The 19531-nt window shown below is 52.0% G+C and overlaps 9 protein-coding genes across 9 annotated transcripts; 6 read left to right on the forward strand and 3 right to left on the reverse strand.

Moving 5' to 3' along the window:
- Positions 1-62: 62 nt before the first annotated feature.
- Positions 63-3372, forward strand: CC1G_15663 (2OG-Fe(II) oxygenase; the record flags this gene model as incomplete). Its single annotated transcript, XM_002910187.1, has 7 exons — positions 63-200; positions 261-649; positions 772-1543; positions 1584-1617; positions 1679-2036; positions 2088-2303; positions 2358-3372. 7 exons carry the CDS (start codon positions 63-65, stop codon positions 3370-3372), a joined length of 2922 nt encoding a protein of 973 aa, XP_002910233.1.
- A 752-nt stretch (positions 3373-4124) lies between these two features.
- CC1G_15664 (hypothetical protein) lies at positions 4125-4782 on the forward strand (the record flags this gene model as incomplete). Its single annotated transcript, XM_002910188.1, has 2 exons — positions 4125-4679; positions 4735-4782. The coding sequence occupies 2 exons, from the start codon at positions 4125-4127 to the stop codon at positions 4780-4782; spliced, it is 603 nt and encodes a 200-aa protein (XP_002910234.1).
- Positions 4783-5025: 243 nt separating this feature from the next.
- On the forward strand, positions 5026-6537 carry CC1G_15665 (hypothetical protein; the record flags this gene model as incomplete). The annotated part of the gene is made up of 2 exons (XM_002910189.1): positions 5026-5118; positions 5167-6537. Exon 2 carries the CDS (start codon positions 5260-5262, stop codon positions 6535-6537), a length of 1278 nt encoding a protein of 425 aa, XP_002910235.1. The 5' UTR covers positions 5026-5118; positions 5167-5259.
- Positions 6538-6729: 192 nt separating this feature from the next.
- CC1G_09657 (hypothetical protein) lies at positions 6730-8370 on the reverse strand (the record flags this gene model as incomplete). Its single annotated transcript, XM_001839702.1, has 8 exons — positions 6730-6915; positions 6974-7082; positions 7138-7272; positions 7335-7365; positions 7429-7605; positions 7660-7753; positions 7822-7909; positions 7982-8370. The coding sequence occupies 8 exons, from the start codon at positions 8368-8370 to the stop codon at positions 6730-6732; spliced, it is 1209 nt and encodes a 402-aa protein (XP_001839754.1).
- A 699-nt stretch (positions 8371-9069) lies between these two features.
- CC1G_09658 (hypothetical protein) lies at positions 9070-10826 on the forward strand (the record flags this gene model as incomplete). The annotated part of the gene is made up of 5 exons (XM_001839703.2): positions 9070-9150; positions 9203-9919; positions 9989-10013; positions 10074-10479; positions 10533-10826. The coding sequence occupies 5 exons, from the start codon at positions 9070-9072 to the stop codon at positions 10711-10713; spliced, it is 1410 nt and encodes a 469-aa protein (XP_001839755.1). The 3' UTR covers positions 10714-10826.
- A 672-nt stretch (positions 10827-11498) lies between these two features.
- Positions 11499-12663, reverse strand: CC1G_09659 (hypothetical protein). Its single transcript, XM_001839704.2, has 6 exons — positions 12495-12663; positions 12327-12426; positions 12210-12276; positions 12143-12158; positions 11944-12090; positions 11499-11889 (listed from the first exon to the last, which is right to left on the reverse strand). The coding sequence occupies exons 2-6, from the start codon at positions 12421-12423 to the stop codon at positions 11668-11670; spliced, it is 549 nt and encodes a 182-aa protein (XP_001839756.2). The 5' UTR covers positions 12424-12426; positions 12495-12663; the 3' UTR covers positions 11499-11667.
- A 785-nt stretch (positions 12664-13448) lies between these two features.
- Positions 13449-15016, forward strand: CC1G_09660 (hypothetical protein; the record flags this gene model as incomplete). Its single annotated transcript, XM_001839705.2, has 8 exons — positions 13449-13786; positions 13843-13930; positions 13985-14078; positions 14138-14314; positions 14370-14391; positions 14445-14582; positions 14649-14745; positions 14822-15016. The coding sequence occupies 8 exons, from the start codon at positions 13449-13451 to the stop codon at positions 15014-15016; spliced, it is 1149 nt and encodes a 382-aa protein (XP_001839757.2).
- Positions 15017-15818: 802 nt separating this feature from the next.
- Positions 15819-17689, forward strand: CC1G_09661 (2OG-Fe(II) oxygenase; the record flags this gene model as incomplete). Its single annotated transcript, XM_001839706.1, has 6 exons — positions 15819-15887; positions 15944-16395; positions 16459-16476; positions 16529-17477; positions 17533-17554; positions 17607-17689. 6 exons carry the CDS (start codon positions 15819-15821, stop codon positions 17687-17689), a joined length of 1593 nt encoding a protein of 530 aa, XP_001839758.1.
- Positions 17690-17888: 199 nt separating this feature from the next.
- On the reverse strand, positions 17889-19445 carry CC1G_09662 (hypothetical protein; the record flags this gene model as incomplete). The annotated part of the gene is made up of 3 exons (XM_001839707.2): positions 17889-18098; positions 18151-19177; positions 19246-19445. The coding sequence occupies 3 exons, from the start codon at positions 19443-19445 to the stop codon at positions 17889-17891; spliced, it is 1437 nt and encodes a 478-aa protein (XP_001839759.2).
- Positions 19446-19531: the final 86 nt, after the last annotated feature.

Consider the following 19531-nt stretch of genomic DNA (forward strand, 5'->3'; position numbering starts at 1 on the left):
CATTTCGACTTTTTACGAGACTACAGACTATGGTCTAGGGAGATACTTAAAAAGACCAAAGAATGGCCAATAACTCGTCAAATGACGCGGAAGAGCGACGCCAAAGCTCGATGATGCCGGTGGACGACCTGGAAGATGACCTCGAGGTGCAGGACATAATCGAGGATTCAGACGAGCTTTCAGAGGGAGAAGATCTTGCGGTGCGTCTCTATGGTCAATTTCAAGTCCAAATCAATGACTTTAGACCTTTTTGCCTGTAGGACGACATTGAAAATGCTTTGGGCAACGATTTCGACTTCGAAGGGAGTTTCTACTACGCGAAAACTCACCCAGGAGCACCCAACCCATGCCTTCACGTCCAAGGAATCGGCTCTGTTGGCTTACCTCTCAGCGAAGTCGAAGCAAAGAGACTCATATCCCAAGCCGCCCAGGCGCCATTTGGAAAAGGAGACCAGACCGTTGTCGACACTTCGGTTCGAAACACCTGGGAGATCGAACCGGAACTCGTCTCGTTTGAAAATCCCGAATGGACGGGTTGGCTGGAATCAACGGTTCTCAAAACCGTTTGGAATAGCTTAGGTGTTGCGCCGTACACCAGTAAACCGCGATGCGAGCTTTACAAGCTCCTGGTTTACGAGCGGGGCTCTCAGTGAGTGTTGTTTCATACGAGTCTCGAACTCCAAGCTGACCCCATTATGACAGCTTCAAACCTCACCAAGAGTGAGCTTTTTTACCTTTTCAAATTTCTGGCTGCACTAACGCGAGGCGCAGCACACAAAAGGCTGGCGGAATGTTTGCCACTGTCATCGTCGTTCTTCCCTCCGCCTTCGAAGGTGGCCAAATCCGGGTTTCACATTCGGGCTCCTCCCATACCATCGACATCGCGTCGACCTCTGCAACAGAGACCTCTGTGCTTGCATGGTATACCGACGTCATCCATGAAGTCCTCCCCATCACTTCTGGCTACCGCCTGGCGCTTTCCTACAATCTCATCCACACCTCTCGAGAGATGCCTCGACCTTCGCTCCCCGACATGGGCGACGCGATCTCCCAACTGCGCCGCGTCTTCCAAAAGTGGAGCCAAGGCAAGTATCCCACACTCAGCACCCCGTATCTATCGTACGTGCTCAACCACGAGTACAACGAAATCAGCCTCTCAACCGGTGCCGCGGCCCTCCAAGGCGTCGACGCGCACAAAGTTGGCCACCTCATCCCGATTGCTGAAGAACTGGGCTTTGTTCTTGCATTTGGGAAGCTCGACTACCATGTCTCGGGGACGCCGGCGTATTCGTATGGTGGTCGGCGGGGAAGGTGGTCACGGTACGACGACTACGAGGATGACTCGGGGGATGAAGATGCACCCATGGAGGACATCATCGATAGCTACTATACTCTGAAAGGTTTAGTGGATATCAATGGGAACACGCTCGTTCGTGGTTCACCAGGCCAAGGTCTCCGCTTCGACTCCGGCTCCCTCATTCCCGAGGACCCATTCGACGGAGAAAGTCCTGACAGGAAAGACTACGAAGGCTATATGGGCAACGTGCGTCATTTTCTTCCTCCATTTCTACTCTCATCTAAAGCACTACTTCCAGTGGGGGCCAACGATCGATCATTGTGCGCATTGCTTCTCGATATTTGGGTGATAATTGATAATAAGGTTGACCATCTTTGCCAGGGTATTTTCGTACTGTTCTGATATTGTATCGTCGGAAAGACGAGATCAAGGTCATGTTCACGCTTGGAGGTGGGACTTCATGGGCCTTGGAAAGGCTCAAAACCTCGAGGGATCCTCCGTCAGAGGAAGACAAGCTCGTCGTCCAAGAGCTCGTACGCACTTTGTCCACTGTTCCGTCCATTTCACACCAAGCGGCAGTCATCGCTCTATTCGAGTATGCGGTGAAGTGGAAAGATGCTGACCTCTGGAGCAAGGTCATCGTCAGAGCTGGTACTGTGCGTGGGACCAATTCCAGCATCATGGTGGAGAAGGTGCTGGCTGGACTTGGTGTCTTCCCCTTTGATTCGGTGAAATCTGGGTGGGTCATTACGTGATGCAGCCATGACTATGATCCAACTGTCTCTTGTAGAATCGAGGCGGAGCTCAAGGTTGCAAGCTCCCTCCCCGACCGGTTGGATATACTCGACAAAGTCACTCAGCGAGTTCACGACGACCAACCCGCCAAAGAATGGATCCAAAAGAAGCGATCAGCATGTATCGAAGCTTATGATTCTGCGTCGGTCGCGGATGTACCTGTTCTCATCCAGATTGCACAGTCGAATGGGCTGAGCGTGTTGGACGAAAGGTCAGTCGCGGCGCCCCAGATTTTGACTTGTACTGACGTTGACCTCGCGCTCAGTATCATGCCCAAACTCTTGAAGAAAACCAAAACGTACCATTTTTGGATATCCCTTGCGAAGTCTTTGCACGAAAATAAGCAGAAATTGACAACGTCCACATCGACGACCGCTCCTTCTCCCCCAACCTCTGTCAACCTCCTCATCGCGAAATGTCTGAAAGCCGCCGGGTCCCAGTGGCACGAGGCTCCAACCAAGTTTTATTCATATTCGTGGTGCTACAACCCCTACCCAGAAGAAGAAGCCGGAAAAGCGAAGATCGAACGCGTCATTGAAGTCATTCAACTTTGCTTGAAGACCGGCATCATGGGGCCCTGCAACGCACTCCTCGTCGAGGTTCTCCGCGACAACAAGGATGTCCCCATGAAGTTCAAAACGCTCTACACACCGCTACTCTCTGAGCTGAAGAAGCTCCTTCGAAAGGAGAAGAAGCCTCTTTCGCACCCACCCTTTGGCGATGTCGTTCGGGGTCTTGTTCTACTCTACGTGCGGCAGGTCCTTGGTTCGAAACCTAGCGAGGCTTCTATGGCTTCGATTCGAAAGGTTGGATGCGGGTGTGTCTACTGCAATAACTTGGACGTTTTCATCGTCGGGCCTGCCACCAAGATCGAGTACCGCGAAGCCCAAATTCGGCGAACTCACATCGAAAAGCGGATCGCCTCAATCCCGGATTTGGTCACGTTTACCACCGTCAAGTATGGCTCTCCCCACACCTTGGTCATTACGAAGCGGGAGGCGGCGGCTCAGGCTACGCAGTGGAAGTCCAAGCTGAGGGAAGCAAAGTCGTTCGTTGCGGAACTGGGCCATGGGGAGGATATGGAGGCGTTGATGGGTCCGCAGGGGTATTTGGAGGTTCAGCGAGCCCTTGGGTTGGCACCTGAGACTGCTGCTCCTACGCAGCAAGCACCTGCACAGCAGGCTGAGCCGTCGACCAGCAGACGCACGGTGCGACCTGGGATGCTGAAGGCGTGTGGTATCACGCTGGCTGGCATGAAGAGACCGCACGACGCGCGGTAGACTCGCGTTCACACTTTTCTTGTTCTTTTCATTCAGTCTGACTACAGTAGGCAGGCGGTATAATTCTTGTACATTTTACTTTTTGTTTTTTGTGTAATGGTTATTTATTCCTAGTGTACATATATCACACTTTTTCGTAACATCTCTGACCCTAACATTACAAGCCCCTGAACGCGCCAAACCCTTGTCTCTCCATCGACGGGCTCGGGACAATCGGGATTCCGTTGAATGAGAACGAAGCCAAAAGGCTTATCTCTTCTGCTGCCCAAGCGCCATTTGGTAAAGGTAGAGAGACCGTGGTTGACACGACAGTTCGGAATACTTGGGAAATCGAGGGCGCCAACGTTGATTTCCTAAATCCGAGATGGAAGGGATGGCTGGAGAACCTGGTGTTCACCACTGTGTGGGCGCGTCTTGGTGTTGCGGCCTTTACAACGCTGCCTCGTTGTGAGCTGTATAAGGAGGCTGGCTCTCAGTGAGTGCATAGCTAATTCGCCTTCAGGACTACCCCTGACCTGTCGATTTATTCTAGCTTTAAGCCACATCAGGAGTATGTCCAAGTTGCGTTTTCCTTCAAGTGGGATGCTAAAACCGTCTTCTGTAATTCGCAGTACGGCCAAGGCAGAAGGGATGTTTGCCACTGTGGTCGTCGTGCTTCCCTCGAAGTTCGAAGGTGGCCAGATTCGTCTGTCGCATGCGTGAAAGTTTCAAACCATCGATCTGGCGGCCTCTTAGCCTTGTCCTACAACCTCATGCAGACCTCCCCGAATTTACCCCGCCCGCCCATCCAAAGTGACGATGCTGTTGCGAATCTCCGCAGAGTCTTCATGAAATGGAACGAAGACATGTACCCGGACTCACCTTCGTTCCTCGCCTACCTCTTGAACCACCACTACAGTTCAGTCAATCTCGCAAAGGGCGCAAAGGGCCTCAAAGGTTCCGACGCGCATCTCGTTTCACGATTGGTTCCCATGTCGGAGGAGCTTGGATTTAGCCTGGGGTTGGCAAAGCTCCGGTGCAAGGTGACTGGGACTGCTGACTGCGAGTCGGGGGATATGTATTATAACAAGCGGGCTAGGAGGGGCTACCATGATGACTATGGGGATTATTACGGGCGGGGAAGGCAACCGCGAATGGAGGAGGTCATGGATAAGGTGTATCAACTGACCAACGCCGTGACTCTCGAAGGGAAGGATGCAATGGGAGGGCAGCGTACTATCACGGTTGATGAAGACGACTTGATACCTCGGGAACCATTTGAGGATATGTCACCAGATAAGGAGGAGTATGAAGGGTATATGGGAAATGTAAGTCTTTTCGTCTTTGCTTGGATGTCTTTGAAAGCTTAGTACCTCCTGCTAGTATCCTGGCGACGTCATGCACTGTAAGTATTCCATTATTGGACTTTGAAATCTTGACTGATGGCCGATGAAAGGGTATTATCGAACTGTCCTTGTAATCCGTTGGTGATTCTCAGTGAAGTTCGGCGTGCAAATGCAAACCTCCGAGACTCGAGTGTTCCCTTCCCTTCATATTTGCAACTGAGCCGACCAGCGGCAAAGGTGCTGGCTTTGAATATTGTGATGCCGTGATGGGGGTGTACACAGTGACGCAATCGGGCAACCGCGTGCACACCACATGGATCTCTTCCTCGTACCCTCAACCGTCCTGTATCGCATAAAATAGAAACTCAGCCTGCTCAGGCGTCATTCTCACAGAAATAGGGAACACGGCGACATGCAAGAGGTTAGATCTAATCTGTGCTCAGAAGCCATCCGCTGACCATCGCTGAAGGCGATCTCTGACCATCGCCCAGTGGCGGCAGAAGAAGAGGAGGACAAAGATACGGGTTTACCCGCGGAAATTCTCTTTCAGATCATAGATAAGATGGATTGCAAATCGAGTCTATATCAGGCTTCATTGGTGTCGCAGGCATGGTCCAAAGAAGTCCAGCCAATCCTCTTCAGGCGGGTTGAAATCGATTTCAAGCCGCTGTCTACCTGGGACTTCAACGGTGGCGCACGAACCTGTCCTACTCCATCTGCAGCGTGTTCTCGGATCACGTGTCTACTCGCCTTGATTCAGTCCAATCCGAAACTTGGGGGTTACATTCGAGAACTAACTCTCAAAGGAGATACCAAGGGGTGCACCTATGTTCTTAACGAATGCGCGGGCAAGCTATCCGCTCTTGCATCTAGCCTGACCCACCTAGGTACACTCAGGATAAATTGGTGGGATTTCGCAACGTTGTCCCACTCTGAAGATTGGTGGATGACTGCGCTGACGGACGAGACTCGCACAACAATCGGTCGACTCTGCTCTCTCCCATCCTTGACGGAAATCCGAATCTATCCCTCACTCGCCGTTCCCGACGATATTTGGGCCGTAAATCCCTCCCTCAAGGTACTCCAGATCGAAGGGCGGGAAGCCTTCCGTCCTGAAGGCGATGCTAGGACAGGCAAGTATCCCTCATTGAAGACCCTCTCGCTCAATCGGATCGACAGGGCAGACTACCTGCCCAATTTCTTCCGCCGCCACTCCCCCCTACTACTCTCCCTTAACGACCTTGAGATTTCAGGCAACGCATCATTCCATCCTCAAGTTACCGATATCCTGCAGAGCCTACGGGGTACCCTCACCCGCTTCTCCGGCAGGTCTTCACTCTACTCATGGAGTGCCTCCACCGACCCAAACGCCCCACTCAATGGCATCGAATTCTCTGGCATGAGGTCCCTTCGCTCAGTCTCGTTGGACTGGCGATCGGTCGACCTCACGGACAAAGCTCCCCCCGCTCTTTTACAAACCCTTTCGACCATCCCATGGGACCAAATCGAAGAAGTCCACATTGCGTATGCTCCATTCTCCCCTGGAAACGCTGCTAGGGAGGCCCCGACGTATGACCCCAGGCCTAATACCCGCGAAATCGACGCTCTCCTCGCCCGTTATACCCCTCCTTTGCCTGGTACTCCCAGTAGCTCATCGTCCCAGCCGGGAAAGTTGCGGAATATATCCCTGCAGGTCGTATTCCGCGATATCCCTTCCACGACGAGGTACCAGAATTTTACTGCACAAGAACTCGCCCCACAACTCTTTGAACAGGCGGCATCTTTGAAGGCATGTGGCGACCCAATCAAGCTGGAAGTCCGGTATGGGAAAGATCGTTAGACGCAGCTCGGTATGACTCTTTCTTGGACTTTCTTGGACTCTTTTTATGTACGTTCAACTCGATCCTATAATTCCCTCTGTCGTTCAGGCTCGGGGGTTTCCACACAGAATATATTGTACAAATCCCGTCTCCTTTGCTCCCTTACGCGCTTTCACGCCCTATGCATTGTATTCATGAAGGCTCTATTAGCACTATCTCAACATATCCGAACCATCTAGCTGTGGTGGGCCATGTCCCGTGATCAAAACCCTCTCCACGATCTGGGTTCGTAGATCGAGGAGCTCCTTTGTCCGTCTTTCCAAAGTTGCGGATGTCTCCGTGATTATCTTCGATAGTTCGCCTCTTCTCCTCCCCGAGGCTTTGCGGTGCTCGGCGAGCTTCAGAGAGCGTTAGCGGGCTGCGTCGTCCAACTCGATGAATGTCACGACCACTAACCTTGGTCTTGATTTCCCCAACACGGCTCACGGTTTCCCTGGCTTTATCGTGGAACGACCAGTCCGAGGTGAGGTTGGCAAAGTCGAAATCGAGTCCTGCCGTCATGTATCTGTGAAGATGTGGGAGTCAGGTGCCGGTATCGTGGCATGGGGAGGTAAACACACTCGTTTGGGGTGGTGAAATCTAGAGGCTGGACATTCGGGCTGATGTTCGACGCATGGTTCACCATGTTTTGGGCTTCCCACAAGTGCTTGGCTGCCTCTTCCAGGGCTTTGCGTTTTAGGTGTCCTTCGGGACTCCTAAGCAAATGGAATTAACGAGGTCGACGATGTTGGGTCCAATCGGACAGACATAAACTTACATTATGCTCAGCAGACCAGTCCTCGCCATGTCTAAATGGTTGTCGGTGAGGACCATTTAGTCAGTATGGGAAAAAGTAAGATGTTGATCCTTACCATGTCTAGAGTGTTCTACCGCTTCCTCGGCACTCGAGACGGATGAAGAAATGGACGAGTAAGCGGTATTTAACAGCTTGGTTAGCACCGTCTCGCCTTTTAGGGTGTCCGTTGTCTCTCCCAAACGTCTTTTAACCTCGTAAACTTCGCGTTCAATGAAATCTTCTTCGGGATATTCTACACGCCCTTCAATTAATACTTGGTGAAATTTGTTGGATTGATATAACGTACCTGGCGTGGGCCCAGTGAATAGCTCGTGCATTAATGCCTCCAGCTCTTTCTGCGTGTCTACTCGCTTCTGGAGTTGTTGTTCCAACTCCAGTTTCTAGTACCAGGCAAGCCTTCGTCAGATGATCGCAGCACATTGTACCGAGTCTTACTAAATATACGCACCAGAGATAGAGCTTCGGTATGAAGTTGGCGAAGGTTCACGCCGCGGTCGTGGTGTATGCGTACTCCTCTCAGTTCCTCCAAGAACTTGCTACAGGCAATCATCGCCCTCAGGCTTTAGCACGACACCTTCCTTCAAGTAGTAGCTAAAAACACAGCGTACCTCTCCTCCTCCAGAACCCTCCCCTCCTCTTTCTTCTTCCTTCTCAGTAACCTATTCACCCTTCCCTTGGATTTTAATACACGCTCCTTGGCCTTCGTCCACTCGATCTCGGCGATATAAGCTCGAATGGACGCTTCCTCTTCGTTCCGTATGGATAGGTCGAGCCCGCGGCTTAGTTCGGCGACGTAGGCGATTTGGTCGTCCAGTCGGGCACGTACGTCTTCTCGGGCGGATAGGGTATCGACTAGATTGGTGTAGTAGGATCGACTGGAGAGGATCTTAGTGGTGAGATCCGCGTCGGGTTCGAGGTGTGCCGCATGGGAATTTGGTTGGCGGGAGTAGGGTTGGGACTCTGCGTTTGTTCTTGGCGGAATTGACTCTGGATTCATGGTTCTGGCTTCAAATGATTGTAGTTTGAAGGATCTAACAATAACACAGTCGAAAGGGTATATATCTGGCTACGCTGAACGATTCGGGCTTGGTGGGCTACTTTGCGTACCGCCGCCGTCATCACGATCGTTTGTTGATGGCAACGCGTAGCGCGGAAGTCAACAGCGCTGGCTGTGCTAGAAGCACAACTTAATAGAGCGAAGGAGCAAAGTCTCCCAGGTGGTATGTATTGGCTACCATACCGACTTGCATCAGGCTGTCCATGTCAAAACTCAGCTCTCACCGACTGCCCCCTAACGACCCTCCTTGCTGCCCACCGCACCGAAGAAGTTCTGTTGCCAGACGCTCACCAATGACGGGCGCTTATTCCGAAAATCCAAATTTGTCAGTCTTTGAAAAATATTTGGAAGAGACTCGAGAGTAAACAGTGACTTGGGTACAGTGAATCACTTGAGACAGTGAGAAAAGCGGGTAGACTCATGGCCTACGGGGCAACAAGTGCTCGGGCATCGGTCACGCTGTTGGCATTCGAAGGTTCGGATTCACTGACTCGTTCAAGTTGAAATTACCGTGTTCGATTTCGAAAAATGGCTTATAGCTGGCAGGACAGACGTCTCCACAAGGAAACCCTTCCTTTCTCCCATTTCCTTCGTCTCTGCAGCACTCACTCTGTCCAGTGCCTTTTGATTGGGAGAGCAATGGCTTTTAACGGTTCTAACCCTCGCGCAAAGAGACAGCGTACCACGGGACAGAGCTCCACCTCCTCAAATGACATAAGGGTGAGAAGAGCCCTTCAAGTTTTCCCGTTACCATTGTACTAAACGACTACAGGTCGACCTTGAATCAGCATTTGTGAAAGACACACTCAAGACGAAGAAATCAAAAGCCACGCTTGAAGCAATCCTCCGCGACTGGTCTGAAGGAAAATACCCCAAAGAAAGTTTCTCATCCCCTCCCCTCGTCGCTCATATCTTGGACTGCAGCTGGCTCCACCTCGAATTGTTCGATCCCACCAACCCGACTGCCTTGCTCGCCAAGAAGGACGCGGACAAACTCAAAGCCTTGATTCCCATTGCCGCGAAACTGGGGTTCACCATCGCCTTCGCAGGATTGAAGTATACAGTCTCTGGTGAAAGTTATGGGTGCATGCACCCCAGGTGTGGGAGTGGTGGTGGCGGCTGGATGTGCGCCTTTGATAGGAACTCGTTCGATGAGGACCATGAGCCAGTTCTTAGTATCGACGATTCGCGCACGACTGCTTGCGAGTTGTGGGGTATCGTCGACTTGGAGGGCAGGAGCTTGATGAAGAAGGTGAAGCTTCGGAAGGGATCGTCGAGTGGACACGCTTTTGCCAGCGGAGGCGAATCGGAGGACGAGGATGAAGACGCGGAGGAGGATGAAGATGAGGAGGACGAAGACGACGGTTCAGACTCAGACGACGAGGGGACTGGGCTTAAGATCCCTATTGAAGAAAAGGCGTTTATCGTTCGCAACCCCTTTGAGGACGACGAGCCGGACGAGAAAGACGAAGGGTACATCGAGGACCATGTAAGGGATGTTTCCCCTCTCTATGCTGGCGACCTGGTTAACTCACGTTGATGATGGACTCCTTCATAGAGCGCGACTCGCGATATTTGTCACGGTGGGTTGATATGGTACTCGGATTCTTCCTTCAGTAAGCTGACACACATCTGTTGTCTAGTATACGAACGTACACTGCTCCTCCTGTTCCACGAGAAAGACGAGATAGAAGTGCTCTACTACTTCCGGGACGGCACCAACTGGACCATCCCTCAGCTCGAGGCATCCTCCAAGTCTCCCTCCGACGAAGAAAGGGCTCTCGCAGCCACGACGCTCGCCGCACTGAAAGATTTCCGCTTTGGCGACGACCATCCCATTGGATCACGAATCTGGTCACCTCGGAACTTCCAAGATAGGCAGGACTATTACGAGGCAAGGGACGTCCTCCTCAAGTCTGCAGTGAAGTGGAAGGATGTCGACCTCTGGACCAAAGTTGTTGCTAAATGCCATGGGTGGCGCGATCCCATCGAAGACGAGGCAATCATCGAAGGTTTTAATACCTTCCAGTTCCAAACAATCAGATCCAGGTGCGCTGACACGCTTTCCCGCATTTTTAAGTCTTCCTCACGACATGTTCCAGTTTGGATGTACTGGTCCGAAGTAGCAAAAATCCTAACAAGGTCATTCAAGCGCTTAACAGGCACGCCGCTCAGAAGACGGACACAGCTGTTCACCAATGGATCTCGGTCTGCTTGGCCCAACAAGGTTCGCAGTCCTATGCGTATGGCCATGTTGGAGGAGCGAAGCGAAAGAGGATGTAGCAGCTTCATCATGTGCATACTGCCAGTGATCTACCGACCTTAGCACTCATGTAAATAATCGAGTCCTTGATCTTGTATTTATTCGGCACCTTGCCCTAGCATGCATATATGTCTCTCCTTTCGCTCTTTTCCTAGTAAAAAGAGAGGATCGACTGTTTTTGAAAAATCGTTCCGGTCCATGATCGAACGCACGGCTTCGTGAGCGGGCTCGGTGGGCCGTTCGCGTTAAGCGCAGGCCCGATTCTGAATCAGGATTCTCGAGACATCCCGTCGATAGAACGGACTGTAAGTAAGGCTGATAGATAAGAGAGACGTGAATGGGACCCTCCCCAGATCCCGGTCCTTATTACCGAGCCTAGATTTACTGCTTTGATGATTTTCATGCATCCCAACGAATCTGCAGCGGGCCGGGTTCGAACCAGTAGCATTGTCCCGACGAAATCCTTCCTGAGCAAAGAAATTTCTGCGCTTCGCAGCTGTCACATTGTCCTCTCGGAAGTCGGAACCACGGTGCTCGGAGCAACACGTAGGGGGTGGTCTGTGGTGTAATGTTAAACCAGGGACCTTGAAGCGCCATGGGACGAAAGAGGGGGAGGGGTCGTAGCACTGAGTCGTGTCTATGGAAGTTTTGTTGACAAGCCCAGACTGGCGACGCCCTCCCCTCGTCATCTGAGACAGACGTTAACCCCATGGGTGTGATAGGCAACCAAGGGAGTTATGAAGCCATGAGGACGGTGAAAGGAGGAAAAGCAAGGTTTGCGGGATCCCAAGAGTCCGAGCTGAGGAGAATGAAGCGTCCGTTGATAGGCTCGTACAAAAAACAACAGTATACACACAAACAAGAAGAGATTAGGAAAACAGCACCGTCAATAGCAGATCAATGGTATACATTTCAAGGAAAGAGATCGTCTGTCAGTAAGTATCGTATCAGATCCTAGAAACCGGGCCCAGGGCTTAGAGCAGGGAGAAGAGGGCACCGGCGACAGCGGCGGCACCGGCAGCGAGACCGACAACGGAGCGGGCAGCAGCACCGTCCTCGTCCTTGTCACCAGCACCTCCGGTGGGGGAGGCACCGGCGGAGCCAGAGCTGCGGGTCTTGGCGTCGGCCTCTGCTTGCTGGGAGGGGTAGAGAGAACCGAGGGGCTTAATCTCGAAAGGCTCGGAGGAGGCGTAAATCTGAGAGACCAAAAGTCAGTCGATTCCGGGCAAATGAAGTGATAAGTCGCCTACGTCGGTGTTGTTGATGATGTTGGCGAGGTGAATTCGGTAGCCAGTGCCGGGGGCTTGGTTAGCCTGATCCTGGGTGATGACGATGGAGCAGTCGTAGTTCTTCTGGATGGCGATGATGGGCAGGGGAATGGTGAGGCCCTCGAGTCCCTAGAGAGGCGTTAGACACGGGTCGTTGTTTCAGTTGGCAAAATCTGCTCACGTCGTCGTTACCGATCCTATAAGAATGTCAGTCAAGTTCGACAGGAAAAATCGTATGAATCACGTACAAAACAGTGAAATCTTCGACGGTGCTGGACTGGCAGTCCCACTCGAGAACGTTTTGGGAGCGGGCGACTGCAAACAGTGAGCATTTGAGGGCTGCGGAACCCGACTTGGACACTCACCCCACCATTCGTCGGCACTGGGTCTAATAACCGTGAGCTGAGCAGAAGCAACAGCGGCGGAAGCGAGCAGAGAAGCAACGATAGCGGTGAACTTCATTGTCTGGTAACGACCGTCAGCGCTGCTCGTCTCGTCGCGGTCGTCGTCGTCGCGGTTACGACGGTACTCACTGTGTAGAAAAGGGGGTAAAACTGAGGTCCAAAGGTGGTAGTTGGAGAAAGAAGATGTGCACGAGGCAAAGGTTTTTAAGGAACGTGGGGGACGCTAAGCAGCGGGGCAGGGATGCGAGCAAGGACGACGTTGAGCTGGAAAGAAACTCAGGAGGTGGGAATTCTCCTCCTCGAAGATTGTTGTTGCCCACCGGCAAAACCCGGCTTCGACGACAATCAGGGACTCCTGCCTTTTACGGCAGGCCTTGTGTTCCGGGTTGGGGTTGCCGACCATGGCTTTCTTCCTTGTTTCTTCCTTGAACGCCGACTCTCGACATAGACTCTCGCTGGTATTGGGCTTTAAATAATCAACTCTTTCTGCTCTCATGTGCGCCTCTCACCTACCTTACCATCTACCCAAATCACCAGCTAGACTCCCTGACCGGCTCTGGACCGAAAACAAATGATTAATTTGTCTTAGGAAAAAGATGTGGCAACCTCGAAAACAGTCTTGGCTTCATTCTTTCCGACATCCTTCCTCCGAGCCTGCACGAGGCAGCATGCAACTCATGCCGAGCGTCGTACTCAAACGTCAGCCCAAGTCAACCCTCGTCATCCCAACAAAAGGGCTTCAATGGACCCTGGTGAACATGCTTGACTTTGAGATCCTGGCAACAATCCGGCCAATCGAGCACGATATTTCTGGGCGTGTACAGCGCGAGACAGCGCGTACCCTCATCTTCCCTTCCTCCAGGTGCAATGTTCAGACATTAACGCCCGAGACTTTGTTCAAACCCTCTGAGGCCCGACGACGACGGCATCAACCAGTGCACTCCAGGCTGTGAAAGGTACCGAGTAACCAGTCGACGGATCACGATGAAGGTTGGAGTTTGAAGCTCACCTCAGCGCACCTTGATCCCTCCCCATATCACTCTCTCCCATCCCGTCTCTCATTAAGAACCCTTCGCATCTGGAATGCAAGCATCGGTCTCTTACCCTGATTCTGTCCCTGTGGAACCTACAATCCGAGATCTCGTCCTCGCGAACGCCCAGCAGCACGCGACCCTACTTGCATCATTGTCCAGTCTCTCGTCCTCCCCCGCCTCACTCGCTAGCCACGAATCATATATCGAAGAGCTCACAGAACAGTTGGCCCGGGTGACGAAACAGATCAGGCAATTCGAAGTTAAAACATGGGCTGCACAACGAGAGTATGACAGCATCAAAGACGATTTGGGGCGTACGAAGAGGTTTATGGCGGGGCTGGTTGGGATGAAGGACAAGGTGGACGAAAGGCTCCTGATCGAGGAACGGTGAGTAGACGGATCGGATCAGTTTTCGGTGTGTATTTAATGGATCCTTGGCACAGGAAATACCAACGAGCGCTCGAGGAAGAAAAATCCGCAAAAGAAAGAAAACGGGCGATTGAGCGACTGATTGCTGCAGCCACGATAGAGGTACTCACTCGAAGCCTTTTCCGTCTGTCCATTGTCAAAATTCATGTTTCTCAGAAAGAAGAACTCGAAGCAAATGTCAGGGAATATCGCACACGACGGGCCCGGTTGGGCTCCCTCTACTCGACCATCTTCGACGGCCCCACCCCAGGTGCGCCAACCTCTTCCATTGCCTTACGGGAATTCCTCAACGGAATATCTCCGGGATAGATTATCCAGAAGAGGATCGCCTCGAATATGATTTTCTGGAGTCGCAAAAGCGGTACGACGAGGCCAGCCACCAACTTAGCATTGAACTCGAAGTTGCCGAGCATCTGGAGATGGCATCTGCGTCCATGAAAGCGTCCCTCTCCGAATTGAAGACTCTAGTCTCCCGGTGGACGGCAGGTAAGCATTTGTGCCTTCATGCGCCTTATACTGTACTAATTGAACCATCTCCTAGACGTCGCGACTAGATCTAAGACGTGAGTTGGTTGGAAAAGTTGACTCCGTTTCACGATTCATCGTCTTTGTATAGACTCACGGATAACCTTAAGCGCAAAGGCCTAGGCGATGCGATACGCCATTACACCGAAGCACGCGCCCTCGTAGACAAAGCCGTTGCAGTCTCTCCGAATGTTATACAACCTCTGAACCCACCTCTCATCGGCGGCCAGTACGTTCCAGGCTTCTTTTCATCGAATTTTACTTAGCTCAGTGACTTTGGGATTGCCGCCCGCAGAACGATCGAAGCGGAACCAGACATCCCTGCCGCAGTCTTCAAAGACTCGTCATTTCTGCTACCAACATTCCGGGACTTTGAGGCTTCAAATACCAAGGTAAGTTCTCTGATCCGCTATTAATTGCATTGACCTGCAGTCTGACATGGATATCGATGGGTGATGGCGTACACAGCTGAGATCTCAACTCGACTCAGCTTCTCGACGGAGGAACAACCTCGTTGGAATCATGAACGAGGTCTCGCCTCAACTCGAGCAACGAAGGGAGGCGTTGTTTGACCTTCGCCAGTCGATCTTCGTGAGCTTTCTTCCCGCGGGCGTGGATGATGGTGCAAGTCCACCGGATTATCATTCTGTAATCCAATCTTGAGACGAGAAAATGGCTTTACTTTTGTTGATTTTACTCAAATGTGTTTCAGGACAGCCAAGGCCAAGTTCAAAATGCTGTGAAATGTGATGAGAACGGCCTCGGACGACGTTCGAAGGGTGCCATCCCGTCCGCCGGATGGAAGCTATGTAGGCCATGAGTCGCTCTTTGATCCGGACCGACACCGGGTTCGCCTCAGGCTGTATCCCGGCCGACTAGAAAATTCGTAGCTTGAAAAGGATCGAGACCACGAAGCAGTCGGAACCTGCAGCCAGGTCCGTCGAGTTACTGGACAAAGCAGGGTCGAGCATGGCTTTATGCCTCTCCTCGATAGATGACTCCATTGGATTCTCCCGAATGTGCGTACCGCTTGTTCTCGCCTTTCCAAACCTGTTCACGCCGCACTCTGTCACTCAGCCGTCGCATGTAGGTCCTCTAATTCCGTAGCTCATTTCCCCCTTGATTTGCGGGATGCATTCCACGAATGGGGGGAAAGGGCAAACGCGCAGGCCAAGCGACTTGTCCAAGTATCAAGCCACGGATCTTACAAGGTGCGTTTGGTGATGATCTGTGCACATCTGGATAAGAGTGTGAAGGTGTCCGCATCTCTCACACAAACATTCTGACTCGAGTTACTTAATTTCCGAGTTAATGTCCGATGTACATGTAAATGAGTGCCAACGCGTCACGCGTCACAGGGGCCCCAATTTGAGTCTGCAATGGGTATTTAGTGCCCTGGTTCCATCGATCAAACCCCCAACGATCCCTGCGGTCTGCTTTGACGCTCTGATTTTTGTTTCACCTCATGCGCACCATCTATTCGTCTACCTTCGCACCCAGTTTCAAAGACCAGGCCGGGAAACCCGACTTGGGAGTACGTCCTGACACTCTCCTCCCTCTCGCCGATCTTTGCTGACCTCCGTCTACCAGGAGGAGCTATCCGATGCACTCGAATCCGACTTCGACTTTATGGGCAAGCATTACTTTGCACGTGCCTACCCCGACTACGAAATGTTCGAATACAAGTATGGCGAATGGAACTACGGGTGGGAAGTCACTATCGATTTCGGTCCAGGGACCGATGTCGATGGATCTACCAAGTCCTATGTTCTAGATTTCCCTCTTTATGAGTACAAGGTTTTATGCGCCCTGGAGCGCGCGTTTCGGTCGCACTTTGGTAGGGGAGACAAGAAGGTCGTCGATACGAAGGTTAGGGATACATGGGAGATCGACGGCTCCAAGGTCAAGCTGAACGATCGGTTTCTCGAGTGGATCGAGTACAAGGTGTTGACGGATGTGTGGAAGGGCCTGGGAGTTGCGACGCCATCGACGAAGCCGCGATGCGAACTCTACAAGTTGCTTATCTATAAACCAGGCGGACAGTGAGTGTATTCGCCTCGTCATACATCAAACAGTCAAGTCCAATTGACGCCTTCGATTCACAGCTTCCATGCTCACCAAGAGTACGTCCACCCTTTTCGCGTAGTCTGACATATGTCGCTGATTCGTTTTCAGCACCCAGAAGGCCGAGGGTATGTTCGCGACTGTCATCGTCCTGCTCCCCTCGAAGTACGAAGGGGGTGAAGTGATAATCACGCATTCCGGGAAGACCGATATCATCGACTTCCCACACGACTCGCAAAAGGGCATGGCCATCATGGCCTGGTACACCGACGTCCTCCACGAAATCAAACCCATCACCTCAGGCTATCGCGTCGCACTCTCGTTCAACCTCATCCACACCTCCCCCAACGTCCCCACCCCCACTTTGAAGGTCCCCACACAGCTCACAGAAGACGACAAGACCGCAAAACTGCAGGCCGTACTCGAGAAATGGGCGAGAGATGGGTTTCCCAAGAAGGAGATATTCCATGCGGGAAAGGGCTATCACCGCTCCGCCGCAAACCCGCCGCCATTCTTTGCGTACATCCTTCAGCACACGTACAGCCAGCGCGATCTTGCCGGTGGGATGTCGTGTCTCAAAGGCCAGGACGCGCACAAGATCGCACTTCTCCTCTCCCTCGCCAATGAGCTCGGCTTCAAACTCGCCTTTGCAAACCTCGACATCAAGGTCAGGGGTCTTGCGGATGATTACGAGAGATACCAGGTATACTGGGGGAAAATCCGGCAGGAGAAAGAGAGGGAGAGAAAACGCAGACGCGAGGCTGGCGAGGAGGTGAACAGTGACAAAGAGGTGCCGGAAGATGACGAAGACGGTGAAGAAAAGCGCTGGCACGGCCCTGTCTCCTTCTATTCTCTGCTGGAAACCGACTACATTCTCTCCAATGTTGTCGATCAAGATGGTAAGACCTTTTTCGTGGAAGATGGTAAGGAGGATGAGGGAGAAGAAGGAGAAGTGAGGTCGAAGACTCTTAAACTGGGCGATTACCATGTCATCCCGAGGGAGTCCGTTAAGGATGAGGAACCTACTGAGGAGTATTACAACCCAGGATACATGGGAAACGTGAGTCTCTAAAGTCGCCGATTTGTTAATAAACTAACCAAACCTATGGATTTAGGACCCCGGAGACTTGACCCACTGTAAGTTGTCGTCCATACACTCGCTTTAGTCCCGACTTAAAACCTTTTACAGGGTATCACCGTGCCGTTGTCATCATCTACCTTCAGCGCGACGAAGAAGCCGTTAAGACCGAGTTAAGGGGAGAGCGTAGATGAACTGGCCACCTCTAAGTTGATGGTCATAGACCTAGTTCTTTGTGTGAAATACCTCGCGCATGAATGGTTTCGGCCTTCCTTAGCTTCGTTTACCCCCTCTTTGCTATGCCCAATGACAGCCGGCGTTCGCTCGAATCGAATATCGTTACGTTATTCAAGAATACATCGTAAATATTTTTCGAGATACATTATAGTCGACTCAGGGTGTAGGTTGATTGGGATGTGACCTTGGAATCACCTCGATTGTGAACTCTTCAAATTTGCTGATGTCTGGTAGGAAAGAGTTGCTTTCGCTCTGTTGGATCTTCCTCTCTTTCCCGCTTCGCTTCACCAGCTTGATATCAAACCGTCGAAGCGATGTGGCGACAAAGTCGGGCATCTGATATAAGGCGAAGTTCATCCCCTTACACTAATACTCCAGAGTGAGCAAGGTCGTCGTTGAGGAGAGGTATAGAGCTCACCATATGCGACCCATCTCCGAAGCTCTTGGGCTTTGGCAGTGAGGGATTGTCGAGGAAACGTCGAGGTTTGAATTCGAATGGCTGCTCGTACACTCTCGAGTCGTGGTTGAGCACTTTGGGGATCACCCAGGAATCTTTGGGAATGAAATAGCGAGTTCCGTCCAAGTTCACGTTCAGGTCTGTGTTGGCATGACGAAGCTGCTGCAGGGTGTATGGCCATCTCAGGGCCTCCCACATCACAGAGTCCAGAAGGGGCATCTCCGTCACACCTGAACTGCACCTCACCTCCCGCACTACTTCGTCATACACCTCGCCATCAAGCAGGATCTGCGCGAGCATCCAGTAGAGATGGAACCAAATGTTGGCATTCCCTCCCCATAGGAAAGTCATGATCCCGGAAGCGGCCTCGTATATGGATAGCCCTGACCCTTTCATTGCGACGAGTCCTGCGAGCATGATTTCGCCGATCTGCTCCTTGTTTTCCTCTCCATCTGAGTCCCACCATGGGCGGATGTAGTCAATAATGGAGTTGAGGATCACCAGGCGGTTTCTACCCGCTTTTGACCAGGGTAGGCGAGACCAACGCGATGAGAGGTACGAGAGCTGCGGAATGGTTTCTTTGAAGCGGTCATAGGTGTCGATAGGGAACGTTGGACCAAACATGACCATGCAGCTTGCACGATAGAGGGTGCGCCGAACAAAGTCGGAAAGCAACATGGTCCGAGGCTCGGTGATGGCGTTCAGTTCGTTCTCAAGAGCTTTGTGGAATTGCTCTCTGAGACCCGAAGTCTTCATCCCCTGGAGGGAAAAGCCTTTGACCGTGATTGGAGTGAGTTCGTTGAACATGACGTCGACAATGCGATCGACCTCAGCAAGGCCTGAGGCCGCCTGGGCGGCCATGACAGTGGGAAGATGGTGGGACAGCTCCTTCGATTGTCGTTCCAGTTGGCGTAGGGTGTACGGATGCATCAAGACGACCATGTTCGTCCCAAATAGGGTGAATTTATACAATGGCCCGTGGCGTTCACTGAAGAAAGGGTCCCAGACCGTCTGGTGAGCGATTACCAACGTTTAATGAAGTACAATGGTTCTCACCGCATCTCTTCCATGAAGAGGGTAGGGTTTTTGTTAAAGCGCAGGGCGTTGTCTATGCCTAGCCACGGGAACCATGTTGGGATGGTCGGTATGGTGTCAGGACGCTGAGCGCACTTTCGGAAGTAGGAAGACAGTCCCAAGGTTACCCCCAGCGCAACGACAATGGGTAGAATCGTATATTGGGTGTCCCAGCTAGACATTACGAGGATGGAAGTGGACGAAAGTCGAGATAAGACGGTTAACACAGCCTCAGAACTTCAGGGTTCAAATTGCCCCAGTCCGATAC

Source organism: Coprinopsis cinerea (assembly GCF_000182895.1).
Source record: "Coprinopsis cinerea okayama7#130 chromosome 11 map unlocalized cont3.11, whole genome shotgun sequence".
In the NCBI taxonomy this organism is placed as follows: domain Eukaryota; kingdom Fungi; phylum Basidiomycota; class Agaricomycetes; order Agaricales; family Psathyrellaceae; genus Coprinopsis; species Coprinopsis cinerea.